Source organism: Salarias fasciatus, assembly GCF_902148845.1.
Source record: "Salarias fasciatus chromosome 7 unlocalized genomic scaffold, fSalaFa1.1 super_scaffold_4, whole genome shotgun sequence".
Lineage (NCBI taxonomy): Eukaryota > Metazoa > Chordata > Actinopteri > Blenniiformes > Blenniidae > Salarias > Salarias fasciatus.
Window position 1 is genome coordinate 13434242 of NW_021941229.1, and position 20535 is coordinate 13454776.

Sequence of the window (20535 nt, forward strand, 5' to 3'; positions counted from 1 at the left end):
GACACGCTGCAGTTTTGTGTATCACTGTGTGAATTTAGCTGTAAAACAGCAATACAATTGTCTAGGGTGGAAAGAAATACTGATCGAAAGCATGGCGCGTATTATGAGGTTTTTTTTATTCTTTTTTATTTTATTTTTGTGGGCTAAACAGCTTTTCTAAAGACTTTTCCCCTTTAATATAATTCCAGAATGATATGTTGACACTAATTAAAATGCTAATTACTATGAACATACCCTTCCAAATTACTGTAGTTTTCTTTAATGAGGATACCAGTGTCATACTTTGAAAACCCTGAGATGGTAGAAAAATGTCTAAATATACACACACGGTTCATTCTCTCATTCCTTCAGCCAAAACTGAACTATCTTGTGACGTTTTAACAAGTGCTTATTTAATGAGCACACTCCCAGGTGGCTTATAATTTGTGAGTTGGCAAGAGGCCTTATATATTCAGATCAGGAATAAAAGCAGCATAATAGATAAAGTGAGCCATTTATTGTGAACCATGTGAGAGACGCAGCATTTCAAATGACAGTAATGAAGATGTGTGACATTGTGACTGCGGGTCCCAAACAAGCAAAGTTGCAGTCGGCAGTAATTTCTGCCAAGACACACATGGCACGTTTAATAAAAGACAGTCTAGAAAATGTAATAAAGTAAGAAATGGAAGCTTTCCAGACAATGAAGTAATTCCTCAATTGTATTCTTGCAATTTTACATTTGAATGAGTGGGTGGCGTTTGATTGTACTAAATGGGAAAACCAATGAACACGATTCCTGTGACCCACCACAGCAGTCATAAAAACAGGAAGCATGGACACAAAAAATTCACTTGTGCTGTAAATGGCAAAATAAATATATATTGCGCTACATTTCAGGCTTGGCTCTTACCATCACCAGAGGGGCCAGACCCACGTAGTCCCTTTGGGTAGTGTAGATCCGCATCAGGCCCACATCCTTCACATTTCCTGGTAATTCCAGACGCCAGGAGATGCTCTGGCTCTCAACCTGGTCAGAAACGTCTTTTGGTACAAAGTCGAGTTGTAAAACCTCCAGGAGACCCCTGTTTTCAGAAAACAAACGAACATTACCACATGGCAATGTAATATACAACGTAATATACAACAACATACATAATATAGTTATATACAGACACTTAAAACCCTTAACAAACACGTTCATGAAGAGTTTTCACATTTCGTGGTTCTCATGGGTCCTTCTGGTTCACTGTACCAGCAGGGTGAACTGTCGCCATAAGACCCTGAAGCAGAAACCCAGGATCTCCCGCTGCAGCGGGCTGTGGATGGTGGGCCTCTCCTTCTTCCTCAATGGCTCATTTCAGGAGAGCAAGACTCACTACAGCAAGTATTTCTGCCTCTCTGGTAACAGTGAGGTGAAAATCTTCCCAATTGTGAAGCAGCTGACAGAGCGCTAGGCTTGAAAATCCTGGTAGGAGGTGAATTAAAAAAAAAAGTTCAATAACCAACCTAAAAAACAAAACAAAGATAAAAGCACAGTTTTTTCCCTTTTCCTATTGAACACTGAGTTGCAAAAATGTCCATAACCTTTGAAATTTTCCACTTTTTCACAACACAACCACTATAGTAAATGTATTTTATCTGAGTTTTATGTGATGGAGCAACAACATGCACCATAATTGTGAAGTGGAAAGGAAATGACACACGGTATGTGGCATGCAAAAGCATTCATACTCCTTGAGTTAATATTTTGTGGCACATTGCTCACCCCAATGTCTCGTGTTGAATTCCATTTGAATGTATTTTATCTGACTAGGTTAACAGAGACTGTGTTCTTCAGGACAGTATGTCCAAAGTGTGTAGTAAAGCATGGAATCATGCAGAGAGAGAACATTTTTGGACAGATCAGGTGTTGGTTAGCAAGCTTGCCTTATAATGGAAATGTCTCCGGTCCAGGTCTTGGTTGAGCTGGAGAATCTTACTGTACATTTCCCTTGTGGGTTTTCACTCCGCACTCTGGTCTGGGCACTCCTGTTAGCTCCAACAGTTCATAGATTTGCACTTAAAGATATCTGGTAAACATAAAACTAACAGATGTGAATGTGAGAGCGTGGGACTGTCTCTCTGTTCCCCCTGGGACTGCTGACATGCCCCGGGTGTATCCTGCCTTTCAAACAGGATTGGATGAAGCAGGATAAACGGTGGCTTTATCGATCAAAGTGATTCATTGAGCTGTCTAACGGATGTAGCGTGCACTCTAACATCTAATGTTTGCTAAACATGAAGGCAGCAACTACTAAGCTGCATTTTTAATGCATCTTATGTTGGACTGAACTGACAGAATGCAGATTGTGTAACAAATGGTGGGTCAATATATTATTGCAAAAGGAGCTATGTGAGGTGACTGGTCTTTAAAGCTTTCTGAAGAATTACACTAATGCAGAAAGAAGAGGCTTACAAAAATTAAAGGGTATGAAATTACTCTGAAATTCGAGAAATACCGCCTGAAGAGTCTGAAGAAAAACAAAGACAATACTCAAGAGGGCTCATTTCCATCAGGGGCTGGAAGAATAAGGTGAGAATGTGGAGGGGAGATTAAGTGAGCTGGCAGAGACTTCAGCCAAGTATTCTGGTCAAAGGATTGTCAAAGAAATGGCAAGTGATGGTATTTGATGCAGGAGAGTGTGTAGGCACACCTGTCAGTAGGAGCAGATCAAAGGGGGAAATAGAGCAGGGTGTGAATGGGGCTGCGGCACTTTGAAGTGCAGCAAAAGTTTGCATAAAGCAAAACAATGAATCTCTACATGGCTGAAAAGCGCAATGAAAAATAGTCCAAAAATGTTGAAATCAGTGGCAAGAAAGACCAACACAGTGAAAGTGCTTCGGGTGAGGTGGGTTACTTTTTGTTCCACGTTAATTTTCAGTCAATAAACCAAAACAGCAGAAGTGACAGAATAATTTAGAGTTTTCTATGTGAGAGCTGAAGCGCTGGTTGCAGTGATTGTGACAGTGTCGTCTTCAGTAAGGTGCGAGAAGCTTTGAACACCTGCTTTCTCGTATTTTCTGTGATATTTCTGATGGATTCTCTCAAACTCTTGGTTTTCTAAATGGAAAACTTCAGCGTACACACATTCTTACCCCCTCAACATTTTCACCAGTTCTGATTACCGAGTGCTTCGCTCACTGTCCAAACCAGTGCACCGGCATTCACAACGCTCATCAATTTGCATCAAATAATAATATGCAGGATGATTATAGCAAAAAGCGACTTTTCAGCCATTTGAAGAGCTAAAACTAAGCCGTCATGCCATCCAAGTCTGAATTCTTTGACAAGGTGTCACACCTGTCAATGATGGCTTTAAATCAACATTTAACTGTCAGCTAAAATGTTATATTCAAACTTAATGAGTCGACGAGACGTCAACATTTCTCTAGGTCAGCGACACACTCTGTCTCCAACAATTAGCTGCTGGTTTGTGCTGGCCGTGCATTGTGTGCGTTTGCACAATCAGTTCAGAGGAGACTTAATTTTTTCTTCTTTTTCTTGACTTGTTTTCTGTTTTTTTTAATTGCCGATTTTCCATCTTCTTTGTCTCGGTTCATTTCAACAGCTGCAATTTCAGCTATTCATTTTATACTTGTAACCTTTGTTAACTGTGTCTGCATCCAAACCCCAAAATTACATTTTAAGGTAATTTCAGCATATCTTTATAATTCATTTCTTTTAGCTTTGCCTTAATATGAGTCGGTGTCCCGCAGCATGATGCTGCCACCACCGTGCTTCGTGGATGAGTTTATCACACAGAGGCAGTGAACATTGCTCTCCAGTGATAAACGCTCTCCATCAAGGCCAACGGGTCTCACAACAGCAGACAATGTTGTTTCTAACAGTCTGGCAGTCCTTGAGATGGATTTCCACTTGTCTACCACTGAGAAGAGGCTCGATCAGCGTCACTTTCACTCACTTAGGCATTTGACGTTTGGGTTTTTGATCACCTCCTCTCAATTGAAGCCCTTTGCCCCACATTGTTCAGTTTGCTCAGGCAGCCAGCTGAACTCAGGGTTGTTCCACTGAGGATTTTTTTTTTTCTTTTCTTTACTCCTCCAGGATATGTGCATTTTTAGTAGAGTGTCTCAGAGCTCTGCAGACAGGTCCTTCAACAATGTGGCGTCTTTCTCTTTCATTGTAGTTTTACATAGACAGGGTTGGGCCTTTACAGGTCATGTCCATTTATGTCAAATTCATCACAGCTCGGCTGAGATAAGAGGTGTGAAAGCAACTCAAAATGATGCTGAGAGATCAGATGTTTCCCAGGTAAATTCAAAGTGCTTGGAGCAAAAGGTCTGAATATTTGAGTCAATACAAGGTTTTTGTTTTTGATAGATTTGCAAACATCCAAAGCTCTTTTCACTTCACCATTATGAGGTATGGTGTGGAGGTTGGAAAATGGAAAAAGAACTGAAAATGATTTCAATGTTCAACCCCAACATACAATGTGGAATGAAGCCAGAAAATGTGAAAACTCTGTACGCAATTGTACCTGTGGGAACATACGCTATGAAAAGAAACCCAAGGACTGAATGCCATGCGGAATTGAAAGGAGAGAGTCATGAATGAGAGGCTTTTATAAAATTATGTGTACCACTCAAAAAAGCAAAACATATTTTCCTCCCTCTCTCTCTTTTCTGTTTGCGTGTGTCAACAAATTCTGGAAAACCTGGAGAGCGCAAGCACTGACCACAGACGAATCAGAGCATTATGCAGCTGGTGCTTCAAGCGATACAATCACAATTCAGCGAGTTCATTTTGGACTATTTAAGGGAGCTTATGAAATGTACATCTGTTTCTCATTTCTGAGGCTGATATTTTTTTGGGAACATGGAGCAAAGACGATCAATGCTACTAAAAGCTCCACCGAGGAAAACATCCAACTAGTTACTTAAATTCAAAGCAGAAAGTTGCAGATCAAATCGATTTACCAGAGAGAAGTTTAGAAATGATTTTTTTCCCATCTTCACTCATCATATCAGTGCAATATTAAAAACCATCTAGTATAGCCACTTAAAACAACTTGGGTTCATAACACATTTACACTAAGAAACTAGAGTACCTGGAGATAATCCATACATGAAGAGGGAGAATAGAGGGAGAACGGATTACCACTGTGGCCTCTGAGCAAGGCCACAAATCAGATGGGCTAAACGCAGCTACATGGTTTCCAAATACTGTATGTTTATTACACAAATCTAAAAAATACATATTTGCTTTATTCTATGTATTTGTTTTATTATTTGACATTGTCAGTCCTGAAAACCAAAAACACTGGATCTCAAAATATTGGAAGAGATCAGATTAATTGATTTTAGAGGCCAGAGGCCATAGATATCAAAAGTACAACTGAAACAATAATAAAGAGAAAATCAATGACATAAACCCACATAGTCATGTTCAAAATGGAGTGAGAATAAATGCATTAAATTCCATTCCATACATTAATTTGTATAAATATACAGTAAGTAACAAAACTATTGACCTGTAAATGATTTTCTTATTTTCAGACATACAACGGAGTGGCTATTATATATTAAAAAAAAAAATCCAAAAAAATACATCTGTCTCATACATTACAACCACAAAACTGATTTAAAAATGTCCACTTCAAGACTTTGGCATGGTTCTTGTCTTTCCGTTTTGTCCTGTAAATAAAATGAACTGAGATCCCAGAGGGATTGAAACGATCCGCAGCCAACATACTGCCAGAGTGAACGTGAGAGTCGGACAGGAGAGGTCAAAGCCTCTATTTCCAGGAAATCCATCTATTAAGGGGGGACTTTAAACCCCGGGATGTATCACCGCTCCAAAACACAGTTGTGGGCGTGGACGTGTGTGCACGTGTCACCATGCTGGCGGAGCGTGTGTGTGCGCGCTCCCTGCTCGGCACACTGGACACGACTTGGAATATCTCTGCTTCCTAATCTCCACTTGTGAACGTGCAAGCGCTTAAGCCTGGATAACGTAGCCGTGATTATGGATGATTACGGATATGTGGGTCGGACGGACGGCGGGTGGTGTGTGTGTTTGTGTGGGCGGGAGGTGCCTGGCGCCAACATCTGCATCAGGCAGGGCAGATATAATCAACTGGTGTGCATCAAATAAACATTTATTTGTCGTCATTTGAAGAAATGCATCAAAATGATAAAAGCCTGCAGAATAGGACCCTTTTTTTCTTCTAAAACAGAAATAATATGATGTCAAACTGATGATAGATTAATGTCAGCAGTGGTCACAGACTCAGAGGAAGAAGCATTACACACACTCAGCGACTTCCAGACAAAACAATAAGACCACTGTTTATTGTGTTGCTTCCGTTTATCTATCAAAACAGCCACTGCAGACACGGACTCTATTACTCCCCCATCAGAACCAGCATTAACGTCAACAGACATTTGAGCTACAGTTGCTCTGCTGCTGGACCTGGAAACCTCACATGGACTGCAGTTTTTGAGATTCTGTAGCGTCATCTCAAACCAAACCCTTCCTCGTTTTTCTGCATCTTCTGCATCGATGTTGAGATCAAAATGGTGACTTGCAGCCCAATATATACGCCAATAAACAGGTGTCAAGATGAATAATCAGCATTCACTTTACCTGTGAGTGGTCATAATGTTATGCATGTATGGTGTAAATATTCTTCTCTTTCTTTCTCTCTGATTATTCTTTCATGTTATTATTGTAGGCGTGAGGCATCATCTCTTTTATAAGCTGATAACTATGACTTACAACATTTAAATCAATGTAGTTGATGTAAGACAATTTAATACAATTTGATAGATAAATTCAGATAAATTAAGTATCACTGAATATTTTTATGTGAGGAAGGTCTAAAGATTTTTATTCTAACTCTTTTTAGAACATCCATGCTTAAAAAAATCAGGGTATAAAGCCTATTTGCCAGTTATGTCGCAGCCCACACATCCCGTGTAACATTCTGCGGTTGTCAGACCCCAAGCTGACTTTGAAAATTACAGCAGTAGATATGTGTAAAAATGGTCACTGTGTTCTTTAATCGTGTCAATTTTTCAAGATTTTTGAAGATTCTCTCATTCTTTCCAACTTCTACTCAAGGAAAAAAGTCAATTCTACTCCATATAAATGCATGGAGCGACACTCTATATAGATTAAAACAATATTATCGGTGCTCGGCTGCTTACAGTGTGCGCACCACTGAGCACGAGGCCATAAATAATTACATTTTCAGTGAGAGATCCCCATTCGTTTTCATTTCGCTCGTGTTCCGTGGAGCGAACACACCAGAGTGCAAGATCTGTTTTTTCATGACACCTGATCACTTATTCCTATGACGGCAGCAGGGACTTCTAAAAGGCCAGAGAGAATGGGTTTGATGAGGTTGGGTACAAATGTAGCACACAGGCAGAAGACTGACCTCTTAGCTGTGACGGCCACCTTCTTTTGGCACGTGACGGAGACGGTGCTGGGATTTGCGCCTCTGCCCGGCTCGACGGCGATGTCCCACAGAGCGGAGTCACTGGGCCGAGCTACACTGAAGGACAGGCCCGCTTTAACAGTCGCCCTGTGGCAGAAACACACACATTCAGAAAAGTTAAATGAACATGTAAATGACAAAGTCGGAACGCTTCACAGGATGTGCTTCAGTGTCAGTGATTGATTACGATTGCAGGTTCTGCTATCGAGCAGGCAGTGCTGGTCCATGAAACTGGTGCTGACAAGTTTGATTCAAATGGAAATTAGTGTACATGATGCATGTAATACAACTGTCTGGCTTTTACGTTTTATGTGTTTTAAGCTTTCCATGATGTAAAATTAGCCTTTGATTGACTGTAGAGGCCTTTTTACATTTTTTCGTCTTAAGTTTTAATCTGAAGTCTGAACGTGATCACAAGCTGAACCGATGTCTGGTTTTTGCAGCAGAGACACTGGATTCTCAGCCTGCAAAAGGACGTGTGCCACAGTAACACGACAATTCAGAGTTGCAACAAGAAGTGCAGTTCATAGTGTGGAAGAGGAACAGAAAGCATGAAAGTATTCATGCTGGCCAGAAAGATAAAGCCTGACCTTTACAGACTGGTGGTGGTGCATTTGTTCTAGTATGAAGTGGATTAAATGTAACCGCAGAGGACCACTCAGCGTGTGGAGGGACTTTTGTGTTTGTGACGATGTGCTGGACCTTTCCTTCAACCAGGTCTGCAACCCGCTGCTCTGGAGCTACAGCGCATATGGCTCCTCAGCCCGTCTGCAGCGGCTCCCTGAAGCTTTCACAAAATCTTAAGTTTATAAACATTTAATGGATGGATGGATGGATGGATGGATGGATAGAGGGATAGATAGACAGATAAAGCTGAAATGGTTACAACTGCTAAAGTAGCAAAACATTTAAAATTGCTAAAATTGTTTCAAATGGGGAAATCTTTCCAATTTGATTTTCTGTATCTTCAGCATATGTGTTTAACAGGTTTCGGGGATCCAGATGAATTTTATTTTGGTGAAAAGAAAGAAAAACAGCTGTTTCGATCAAAGAGACTGCAGACCTCTGTCTCCCCTAAAAAAATACAACCTACAATTGGCAATATTTCTAATATTTTTATTACAAGAGAAACAAACTGCACTTTTTTGGAGTCTATTATATTCTGTTATGGTTTGACAACATCAGAGCTGACAAGGCAAGCGAACCACAGGTTTTATTAATAAAGTTACAAAATATCCAGTCTAATACTGAAAGCTTGTTTGAGTAATATAGTTTCATGGAAAATAAGTGCACTATAAATAAAACTGTTGAACTTTTGTGCGCGTGTCAGTACTTCAAAAACATATCCGTTCTCTGAAGGAGGGTTAGTGTCGGTATCAACGAGTCTCGGACATGACGTAAAGGGCACATATCCAGAAAAACATGCGGTGTACAGATTACTGCACAACACAAACTAAAAAAAGAAAGCACTGAATGTAAACTTTATGAAGTGTTGCCATCCATGTTCATGTCTACACCGGCACAAAAATAAATCCGACATTTCAGAAGAGAAGATCCACATATTTATATCCGTTTCTGTTCAGTGACTTGAATGAACATGTTGATGGGTTTTTTGCCATATTTTCTGATTACATATGTGCGTTTTATCTTTGTTCTTACGTGCATTTCTTCATGTTTTGACTAATAAGGTGAGTCACAGACAAACCGATGTGTCAGGTTGCTTGCAGAGTGAGAATTAGCAGGGGTATTTAATTCCCATTAGGCGCGAGAGGAGCTGGGAATCAGTTAATCAGATGTCTGATTCAGACACGCTCATAACTCTGCAGAGAGAGACGGAGCATTAATTATAAATAATATGACAAGACCACACAGGTCTACACATCTAACAATTACAAAGAGTTTTTTTTTTTTTTTTTTATTCCTCCATCTTCTTGTCCCTTGGGTAAACTGTCACATCGAGTCATCGCATGATAACTTTCAAAGAGCAGCCATTTGGGTTAGAGGCTGCTAAAAAAGATACAAGAGGTTTGAAATGCTCCTGACCCAAGTTTAACTTGGAGTGATTCACTTATCTGCACTCATGCAGACACCTAGCTACAGGCTGGAAGCACAGCGAGGATCCAAAACAGGACAATTTCCTCATGGCAAGGATTCAACAAGGTGCTCCGATCGTTCCAGAGGGAATTCAGCCGGTGGTGGCTTGAGAGTATCGCTCAGCTACAGCAGATTTATCAGCAGGATATTCACACTTGAGAAGAGTTTTTGGTCAAACAAAGAAACAAAGTTAAACCTCAAAAATGCTGTATTAATTTGAACCTGCGAAAGCCAGCAGACGGAAGTCACATGTCGACGACTGAAGGTGACGTTTTGAGCATTGTGCAGTTTGGAGGCGCCGCATTGGTTTTCTGGCTTTTAGTGAGAAATTATGAAACAAATGACCTCATTATTTACCCAGAAAAAAATGCAACATGACCATCTAAAGACACTCTCAAACAAACAAACAAAAAAAAAAAAAAAAAAAAAAAAAAAAGGGAAAATAAGACAATTAAAGCATCGACTCAAGTATTTGAAATTTTCACTTTTCACCTTAATACTGGACTTTACTTTGGTACTATAACTACAAAAAGCAGCGGCAAAGGTTATGGTTTAACATCAGCTAAAGATTTTATTTTCAGACACTAATTAACCCCAACATCTGCCTTACCTGCAACACTTTAATTTAACTTAAGGTATTTACTTATAAAACAAAATGATTTAATGAAAAGATATAACTTCTGCTTCAGCATTCTGTCTTCCTTGTGTTTGATAACTTCTCTTCTTGAGTTGCTCAACCCCTGAATTTGGAGCATTTCAGGTGAAAAGGCTGCGCCCGCTGAAGAATAGAGGTTTCCTCATTGGTCGAGTTCTCTTTTTCCATAAATGTTCTCAGTGATCAGTCTAAAACTCACATTCGTCACTCAGCTGATTGTGTTCTGATATTAAACAGGCTAGATAATAGGTGTGTGTGTTCTTGCGCGTGTCCTCAAACACATGAGAGTGGGAGACAACCTGCGTTGTGACAGCAAACAATCTGTTTCCGTTTAACAACCTGCTGTTTGTGGTTTCAGCCGCCAAACAGCCCTCCGGTAGCTGTAGAACATTCTGACAGACAGACGAAAAGGATACATGAATAAGAAATCCATTCATGGCCGAAAAAGTAAAAGTGGGTCAGCGGTGGAACACATGCCATTACATCCAAATACAGACATTTGGAAATACTGATTTGTAATTCAAGAGCTGCTAGACTGATCAATAACCACTGAGGCAGAGGCCAGGATGAGGGCAAAGCTAAAATACAGTATCCAAGAATTCAGACAGATGCACACATCCTCACACAAAGCTGCTGGTCCCAGAAGTGAGCCGACTATTCAACTAAAGCAATATGAAGACGTACTTCTGTGAAGGTCATTTTCTGGATCAAAGCTCTTACAGCACAGACAAAAAAAAAAACGGCCTGTATAATAACAATTTTAATGAGTTTTTGTGACAAAGAGATTGATTAAAGCCAGCAGATCAGAATACAAATCAAAAAACCAAGGTCTGTTACTGATTTGATTTCTTAAATTTCAGCCGCCGACATCCGTCTTTAACAGGTGATCGTTTCCTCACAGCAATCACAGGCTGAGTTTCAGCTCGGGAAAATGCATACCAGAGACAATTACTGTTTCCTCAAACTTTGAAATGCATTTCTGCTGTCACATTCAATCAATCATTTCCCTGCTGCTCGTCCAGTTCAGCATTAGAGTGACAACAGCACCTGATGACCATCCCTCCCAGGGGTTCCAACCACTTCAACCGGCTCCTATCGAGTGCGGAGGAGCAGTAACTCAATGCCAGGATCTTGCTGGATCGCTGAGCTTTTTGTCCACGAGCAGACAAGTGCCTCCCTGCAGAGAAACCTCATTCTGGCCACTTCTATCCTCCCTCCTTTGTCTCTGTCACTTACGACCAAGAGTTCATAACCACAGGTGGGGAGCAGAATAGATATCTACTTTCAGGCCCAACAGCTCTTTATTTCTGTCGACTGAAGGCAGTAAGTCTGTTTAAAACTGAAATGTTAAAGAATCACAACAACTTTGTTTACTTGTTAGTGTCATTACCCACCTATGAAGAAGAAAATTTGCTTTTTTTGTGTGTGTACAAGCTGTGTGTGGACGGGGCTTCTTTTTTTTTATTTATATATATATATTTAATAACACTTGTTGACAAAGTGAATGTGTGCTTAACAGGTGGGTGTGCTGTCCTCAGGAATTTCACACACATACACACTCACACACTTAATCCTGGCAGTCAGCCCAGATCATCTCCTACCCTAAAGAGTTAACCTCTTGATTCATTTTCAATCAGGGCCACAGATTATCTGGCCTAACCCTGCTGGAGTGGACTCAATCTTTGGCCAAAGAGGGAAGTAGAGCAGAGATTTCTCCCAGGAGGAATCAATCACTTTGCCAAGCTCCTCAGAGCTAGCCTTCACTCGGACTTAGCGGCTGCGCTCGGTCCTCCTCCTCTTGTCCAATCTCATCCTGGATGTGGCAGTGGGTCAAAAAATACATGGACCGAAAATCAACGGCCCAACTGCAGGAACTTCGGCGCTCGCGGTCACCGAGTCCGAATATGGAGCATTTCAGGTGAAGAGGCTGCAAATCCTCACAAATAGTCCAAACAAGTGCAGATGTCAAAAGGGTCAGCGTCTCTCCAGCAAATCTTATTCACATGATTTCGACAATGCTGGCACAGCTGCATTCAGGTCAGTGGGACTGTGGGTCCGTGAGCGTCTGCGGGCGTGTTTGTGCCTGTGAATGGTAAGTCTCGCATTAGAGAGGAGCCCTGGGTCCGACTGCCGCAAAGCCACTGCGTGCCCTATGGATTAATACACACATCTTAGCGTTTCTCTCCATTTGCCCGCATCCTGCAGCAGATTACATCCGGCTTGGTATGTTTGCGGCATGATATCACTAAATCATGGGATTAAGAAGAAATTTGTCTTGCGCTTTAAACAAAACTATTAAGTACTGCGAGGACTGGAAACAGAAACCTCACTGCAAAGGCTTTATATTTTACTGATCTCGAGGGCACCGATATAAACCGTCACACTCCGCCCAGCGGTGTGCTCCAAATGGCAGCCACGAGAAAGTTTACAAAAAAGATTGAGCTGTGTTTTTCGGCGTGACAAAACTGCTCTGTATTAAATTCACATTTACCCAAAGGGTACAAGAAGGTGTTTGTTTTCTTGCACCAGCAAATAAGTGTATTTTTTGTATTTTTTTTTTATGAAGCGGAACAACCAGAGAAACCTGTTCAAACGAAATCACCGCCAATTATTCCCATATTTATGGGAGACTGCTCACGATCCTTCTCTGCTAAATAAAAAGAGGATGCAGTGATTGATGAAGCTGCAAGTGGCAGACAGCACAAGTCACGCTGGCACTCGAGCGTTTGGCTGCATGGCCTTGATGGCGGGCCTTGATCAGTATTCTAGTGTCTTAAGTAACTGTTTAAATGCATGAACCAAATCCTTTGTGCACGTTCTCAAATGCACTGTATCTCATGGTAGTTCACTGAGCTGTCTTTTAACGCTTTATGAGTTTCAGTGATAATTATTATACAATACATCCAAGACACTTGTCCTCAACTTCATCCGTGACATAATTAAACAGCTGTTGTTGGAAATGATGCTTTAAACTTCTTGTGCATGAAGAACACCCAATTCAAAGGGATGTCAAATAAAAACACTTCCCTCTGTACTCTTTACATGTTCAAATGCCTTGAATAATTTACCGTAGAAATTCTACTTGACCTCAATTTAATGAAAGAACCATTGGTAAAACCCTTAATGAAAAATGGGTAAAAAGGAAAAAAGAACAAGCATGTTTACTTGGCAGCGTTTGGGAAACTCAATGAAATTAGTGGATTTAATCTTCAGTGTTCCTGTGACAGCTCTGTGTAACGCTTCTCCTCAAGGTCAGACTTAAATTTGCAACTGCACTGGCTGATTGCAGAGATGACCAACGCTGATCTGAAATCACAGGAGATGTGGCCCAGACCTTTGACCAAAGACCAAAAACACGACTGAATGAATGAAGAGTTGAGTCTGAATCCTACATTTTGATTAAAAGGTACTGTATTTTGAGATGTGAGGGTCCTCAAAACAGGCATTTCTGATGGATTTGGGGAAATTAGCAAGGATTAACCCTGTTAGTACAAAATGGCGGACAAGAAAAGAAGCAGAAAATAGATATAATAGAACCTTTTCCGCATCTTGAGGAGCCCACAAAGTGCTTTACACTGTTATTCACAATGACCCATTCACTCACACACACTAATGGAGACAGCTGTCATGTAAGGAGTTCAATGCATTCAATGCAAATTGACGCCTCAACATGTGGGCAGGGGGGAGATCGGAAATCAAACCTTCGATATTCCAACTGAAAGACGACCACTCTAGCAGTTGACCCACAGTCGACCCCCAATACACAAATATAATAGTAGCCTGCCCAGATGGGACTGATTCAAAGAGCTGGGTCCATATTTTAAGTCATATCTTGTTCTGGATTATACTATTCTGAATTTTCATATTGTTTTCTTTGATAATGTAAAGCTAAAGGCACCATGCAGGTTGTTTCACTGGGAGGAAGAGATGCTGTGCCAAGCTGTAAAACACAGCAGGAGCATCTCGCAGAAGTTAGTTTTCCATAAGATCAGCTGTCGGATGTCATCAGTTCACAGTTGGAACGACTGAGGTATGGAAAGCCGTGGACGAGGAACAGCCTGTGGCATTTTGACGCGCTCCAGAAACTGCAACTATAAAACTTTGAAGTCTTTAATTCCAAAAATGAATAATAAATTCAAAAAATAAGCTTGTTTCTTGTGCGTAGTCAAAAACACCCGTCTGAAACTGGCAGACTGGCAGAAGCAGCTATGACATTTCCAAATCATGTGATCAAAGAAGTACAACAAATACTAGCTCCAGAAGCAATTGCTTTTACATTTCAACATCACTCAATCATTATCCAAACAAACAAGATGATATTATGCTTCTGAATAAACAAAATGGCAACAATTTCAACATCTGAGTTCAACAATGTTGTGAAGTCTGGTGAGTCTTACCTGAGCGTGAAGCTTTCCATGGTAGATGTGCTCGCAAGAAAGACGTAGAATGTCGCTACGTCTGTGGTCTTCAGGGGTTTCGAAGACGTCTGAATCACCACAGCGCCTCCGAGCCTGAGTCGAAGAAAAGTGGGGTTTCCGGGTGGAGCCCTGAGGAGACTGACACTTCCAATTCGTCTCATTGGTGTCCCGGATCCCCCAGAGTCTCTCCTTCTCCCCACTCCCACTCGCTGCAGGCTATCCTGCGGGGCGCACTGGCCGCTCTGGTCCCGCCGACTCTGGAAGTAAACCTCTACGACGTTCCCTTGAATCACTTTAGTTCCTTCACTTCTTTCCGTTTCCCTGCTGGAGCTTCCCGATCTGCTGGCTGAGCTGAACCAAGTGGGCTCCAGCTTCAACTGCGCGACGCAGAATCCACCGGGAGACACCAAGCAAGCTCCGCGGATTTCCCTCGTCTCCCAAAAGGCGTAAGCCGTCACACAGTGAGCTCCATCCTTGACCTTCGCCTCGTCAGTTTTCCTTCCAGTGTCGTCTTTAGACAACACCGTTTGTTGCGTGAGGGTGATGTTGTTGCCCGTGGGCATGTGGAACAGAATCTTGACTACGGGGGATGAGGAACGAACCTGGCGCGTCAAAATGACGGGCAGGATCTTGCGCCCACTGAGGAGAAGATCTGGAGGAATAGGAGCGTCCACGGTCAGGGGGCCATACGAGGCATTGACTACCGGCTGGAGGAGCCCGCCGCCAGGTCCAGTGATGAGAAAAGTCTGAGTCTGGGGCTTCAGGCTGGAGTTCCCCAACTGCTCTCTACTGTCCTGTCTCAAAAATACGTGGTCCACATTGAGGACCTGGAAGTTAACGTTGGGGTAAACTGGAACCGGAGAGGCGGCTGCTGCCTTATCATCAGACACTTTCTGGCTCTCAGCAACTGAAAGAAAAGGATTTAAAAAAGAGAGAGAGAGAGAGAGAGACAGACAGATTACAGAATTGACTTATACCATTGTTTTAGCATTACACTTTAATGTTGGATATCAAACCAGCCATTATAAAACTTACTGAGTCAGTGAGCAACTATAGCTGGGAACATTGGATGAGGACTGTAGGAGGATGCAGGAAGGACAAAAGAGGTAGTGGCTGGGGAGACAAACCAAAGGATCGATGACAGAGGGTTGAACTTGGGAGCCAGAAGGATCAAAAAGCTGATCAGGTCATTTCTCCGTCTCAGGGAACCAAGACGACTGAGTGTCAAGGTGAAGGGATAGAGTTTCTAAAGGAAATATGGTATATTTCCAAGAGAAGTTCCTGCACTGAATAGAGGAGAGGAAGGGGCAAAAGCAGTTGAATTTTTCAGGAGTAAACATATCCTCGGTGCATTATCACGCAACCTGCCTGTCAAGCAGCTATAAACCTTTGCTATTTCTGCCTCTACAAGGTGTGTCTATGTACATTTCTCAAAACGCACTACTGTATTTAACAGTGATGGCAGTCATTATACATGGAGTGATGTGAAATCCACACTCAGGTGCATTTCTTACAGCAACACATTACATCCAGATGGCGGCAATTATGGCCATTTTGACTAAATGGTACTATTACAGCAGATAATTCTTTAATATCTCTCACAGGACTGAAATTCAGTTTGCAATTACATGGTATTCTGATCAGTCTTAGTCTCTTGTATTTCACAACACAAACTCTATTGTCCCCCCCCCCAACATACAATATCTATGCCTCACTACGAGGGAAATGCCACCTGCAGCATCTGAGGGGTTAAAAAGTCACTTCTACAGCGACTGCTGGATGCTATAGGAGTCTCTGCGTGACAGATCCTACTCCTCACTGTCAAAGGCACTCGGCAATTTGCCTTCCTCCATGTTGAAGTGCTCTATAATTAATGAGCGTATGTGACTTTCCCTTTCACAAAAATGTCTTATCTGAAGGCAAAAAAAACATTCACCGAAGCAAAACCGCTTCCTTCTCCCGAAAGGTTTGAGGAGCGATGTACCAATCTGTTCCCATTTTCAAAGTGCATTTCATGGATGTGCGTGAACGTACATACGTTTTTTTTTTTCTTGAAAGCTTATGGAAATTAGCACAAATGTTAGAGTTAATAGTCAGAAAAAGTGTCAGGCAATACCAGACATGAGGACATTTGAGAGAATTTACATGAAGGCTTGTGATAAATATTGACCAACATGATCAAAAAAAAATAAGGAAGTCACTTTGTTCATCCCACAGTGAAGTTTTTTATGACCATTTAAAAGCTAAAAATCAAGCTATGGTAATGATGCAGATTATGCCTATACGTTGTGCTGTAGGCGTTGGTACTAAAGTGAGAAACCCAACAAGTTATGTCAGGCCTGTTGAATCATGCAGTCCTTCCTCAGTCCATTAAGAAAAAGGGCAGCTTGAACACAATGGAGGCTTGAACTCTTGCTTAAAACTAACTTTAAAATAAACTTACTACTGGGGACTCACTAAATCCACCTAACATATAAAAGTGGCTTTGCTTGAGCTGCACCTATGAAGTAAATGGTAAGCTTGTTCTTGGCACGAATCCCGCACAAATCGAATCTCTGCAACTTCCGCCTGACTGTGGGCTCATGCACTTTGACACCAATGCTTTTAAAAAGCCACTATCGAATATCTTGAGGACATTTTTGGGATTTATTTCTGCAACAACTAGTCATTTTCAATATCAGATTACACCTTCAATCTACCTGTCACTTTTTATAGTTTTGTGGTTATTCTTATTCCCTTATTTTTGAGTGTTTTCATCATACCGCATAATAGAAAAAAAGACAGTAATAAGAATACACTCTAAATATATCGTCTACCCAATTAAGTTTTTTTGTGTGGATGCTTGAGAGTCATATTTTTTTATCTTTCTCTTCGGCTTTGAAAGACACGTTGAAAAGGAGGCTCATCCCCATTTCTTCATGGGAGAGTTATTTGTAATTGTGAGAGTGTGTTAAGCTTTTTGAAGTCTGAATAAAAAGTGTTGGAGTAAATGTTTGAAACTCATTTGAAGCCTTTACACTGCAAGAGGATACAAACCGACATGTTAAGCCTTATTTGAATTCTCTGTTTTTATTTGGCAGCCATGACTTCTTGTCTTATTTTCTAATTTGTGTCACTGAGCTTGTACTTGGAGAGGATCTGTCTTTGCTGACTATCTCTGACAGTAGAAGGATACTCTGCAAATTCATAATCTCTTCTAAGGACTGGATAACGCTCTAATCTACTTTGGCTTTGAGGGTTTTTTTTCCTCTTTTCATTCTTTCTAGTGTTAAAAGTTGGTACCTTTTCATCACAATGTAATACAGCTTCTTTGAAAAGAGACATTTCTGAGACACTGGACCATGTCTCAGCAAGCGCTGGCATGTGGGACCCCTTTCTGGACTCTGGTTTCAAATTTGGGAGCTGATGACTACCTGACATGCTTGTTTCTGCAGGGATTAGTTTTGAGTGACAACAGACAACAGTGTTCATAAATAAATAAGAGTTTTCAAATAGCTCAGGAGGACCTGAAGTTGGTCAGCCAGCCTTTGAGGTTAGTACTCAGTGCATTATGAATCAAGACCAGCTATCCAAAATGAAATCATCTGTCATAATCATTTGACAAGATTCCAATTCCTGATCAAACTTACACAGGAGGATATAAAACACTGAAATTGTAAACACTGAACCTGAAAAGTTTATTCAATGTTGGCTTTAGATTTGACTTAAGAGAATTATTCCTTGCCGCCAGATGTTTGTGTTCTCTAGCTTAAGTGCCATCTGGTTTGTTTTTCAACCATTATTCTACACCTAACAGCCTGAACAATATGTCTGAATGTCTTCAGTATTTAGTCTGAAAGAAGAATCTTTTTTCCCCCTACTCAAAGCTCACATATCATTTCAAGGTTGTAAATTCATCTTGCCATATATAAATGCACATAACTATTCATAACATGAGGTTAAAGTCTTTAAAAGGAGTGAAAAAAAAAAAAACAGAATAAGCCAGGCACTGATATTTGAACCTCAGACCTCTCTCACTGCTGCACATATATAAAAGCCTAATAAATTAAACTCACAGAAGCCTCCCAAACAATGAAATTACAGGCAAACTTAGCCATGTGACATTTTGAGATACTACTAAGTTTTTCAAACTCATTCAGAGACATTAGCACATCTGTGACTGGCCTGACAGATAAGACTGACATGCATATGCATAATTCCCAAGAAGGCAGGATATCAAAGGCAGGACTCTATCATTTAGACACGCAAGGAGACCCCAGCTGGGTCCTGCCTGCCTGACAGACATGCAGTGTAGGCGCACATGTGCATGATGAAAAATGTCCACACAGATATCATTTGTAGATATAAGCCCAGGCAATCTCAGAGAGTAGTCTTTTGCATGATATCGGTATCACAGGGAGACAGGCCGCTTACTGCGACTTCATAGGTCCCAATGCAGGTTATCTTTAAACAACCAGAGAAACAGCTGTGCAGCCTCAGCTTCAGGCCTCTTTAATCCCACAGATGAAGCCTCCCGATGCACACAGGAGAGCGTGCTGTCACTTTCATTTAGACAGAGGAATAACCAAATGGGCTGAGGCCATGGGCAGTAACCACTAAATCCTTGGAATAAAAACACAGTTCTTTATCCCTATGAATAAATCTTCCACATCAGAAAAATTATATTTCGGGAAGATTCTGTTGACATTGTCTAAAATATATCTATTTATAGATCTTTAAACATCAGCACAATGTAATCCGGCCTTAATAAAGTGAATAGTGATGTTATAACAACATACCATCTGCCTCTGTGCAAATAAAACAAAGGAGAATCGTGCAACAGGAGGCAAGTGGAAAAAATACACATGCAGTTTGTGTGAGTTTACATCATCAAAGCATATAAAAAAAAGCATGCAGAATATATTCATTTCATCTTAATTAATGTTCTTATGTAAACACAGCTGAAGCCTTTCAGCCACTTCCAGCTCAGTTTTCTGCTCCAGCGGGAAAGGAAACTCAGAAGTTGTTCATCTCTCATCAGAAGCAGCCACACGTCTCACCTGTAACAGCTGTCACAACCGCAATCAGCACACGGAGGAGGGGAGAGCTCGTCTTCATGTTCGCACAGTCGCAGGATCTGTTCCGTCCGGTCCGCGCGCGGAGGAGAGCTCGGACCACTTTTACGCACGCGGCGCAGCAACAAGCGCAGGAAACAGATCAGCACATCGCCTCCTGCACGGTGAAGTTTCCTCCTCTGACTGGACAGGATTGAAAAAAAAAATAGTGCAGATAATAGTAATTAAAAAAAATAAAGTTGTCTCACGTCCTTGTCCAGATAAACGTTGGTATGGCGTGATTTTTTTTTTAGATGCAGTGTCCCTGTGCTGTAAATAACGACAGCTGTTTGGATCCCCCCTCAGGAAGACTGTCCGGGGCAGACAGCGCTCTTCCCATGACAGAAATCAGTAAACACGTGCGGCGGGTCAGATTAAGAGGACCCACGTGGGCGTAATCGCCGGCGGGCTCGGAGCCGCGAGCAAATTAAATGCACACGAGGTCAGAGATCCCCGGTTTGGCTATGACGCCTTTTAATGATGCAGGCTGAACAAACGAAGCACCAAACAGCTTCTTTCTATGCGGGCCTAATGAAGGAAGGTGGCTGGTATTTATTTATTTATTTATTTTTTTAACTATGACTTAATTGAACTTTCTTACTTTTGGAATTACAAGTTGCTACTGAGCATGTCCATTAATCAAACTTGTCATCAACATCTTTATTGCCAATAAACAGACATCTTTAAGGAGACAGTATGTACATATACATGTTTCAGAAAATAGGCGCTGAAGAGCAAGGCGCAATGCAGAAGATGCAAAACATTCAGTGATTTCATTTTGGTGTAAAGCC

General features: G+C 41.3%; 1 protein-coding gene across 1 annotated transcript in view; it reads right to left on the minus strand.

Annotated features, from left to right (window-relative positions):
• The window catches only part of LOC115383437 (transmembrane protein 132D), a 36325-nt gene extending 16577 nt beyond the window's left edge, over positions 1 to 19748 (minus strand). The window contains exons 1-4 of the mRNA XM_030085619.1: positions 19691 to 19748; positions 14631 to 15558; positions 7425 to 7571; positions 893 to 1064 (exon numbers count right to left, since the gene is read on the minus strand). Of these exons, the coding sequence (XP_029941479.1) occupies positions 893 to 1064; positions 7425 to 7571; positions 14631 to 15558; positions 19691 to 19748 (1305 nt within the window). The remainder of the gene's footprint in view (positions 1 to 892; positions 1065 to 7424; positions 7572 to 14630; positions 15559 to 19690) is intronic.
• Between the last annotated feature and the right edge of the window lie 787 nt (positions 19749 to 20535).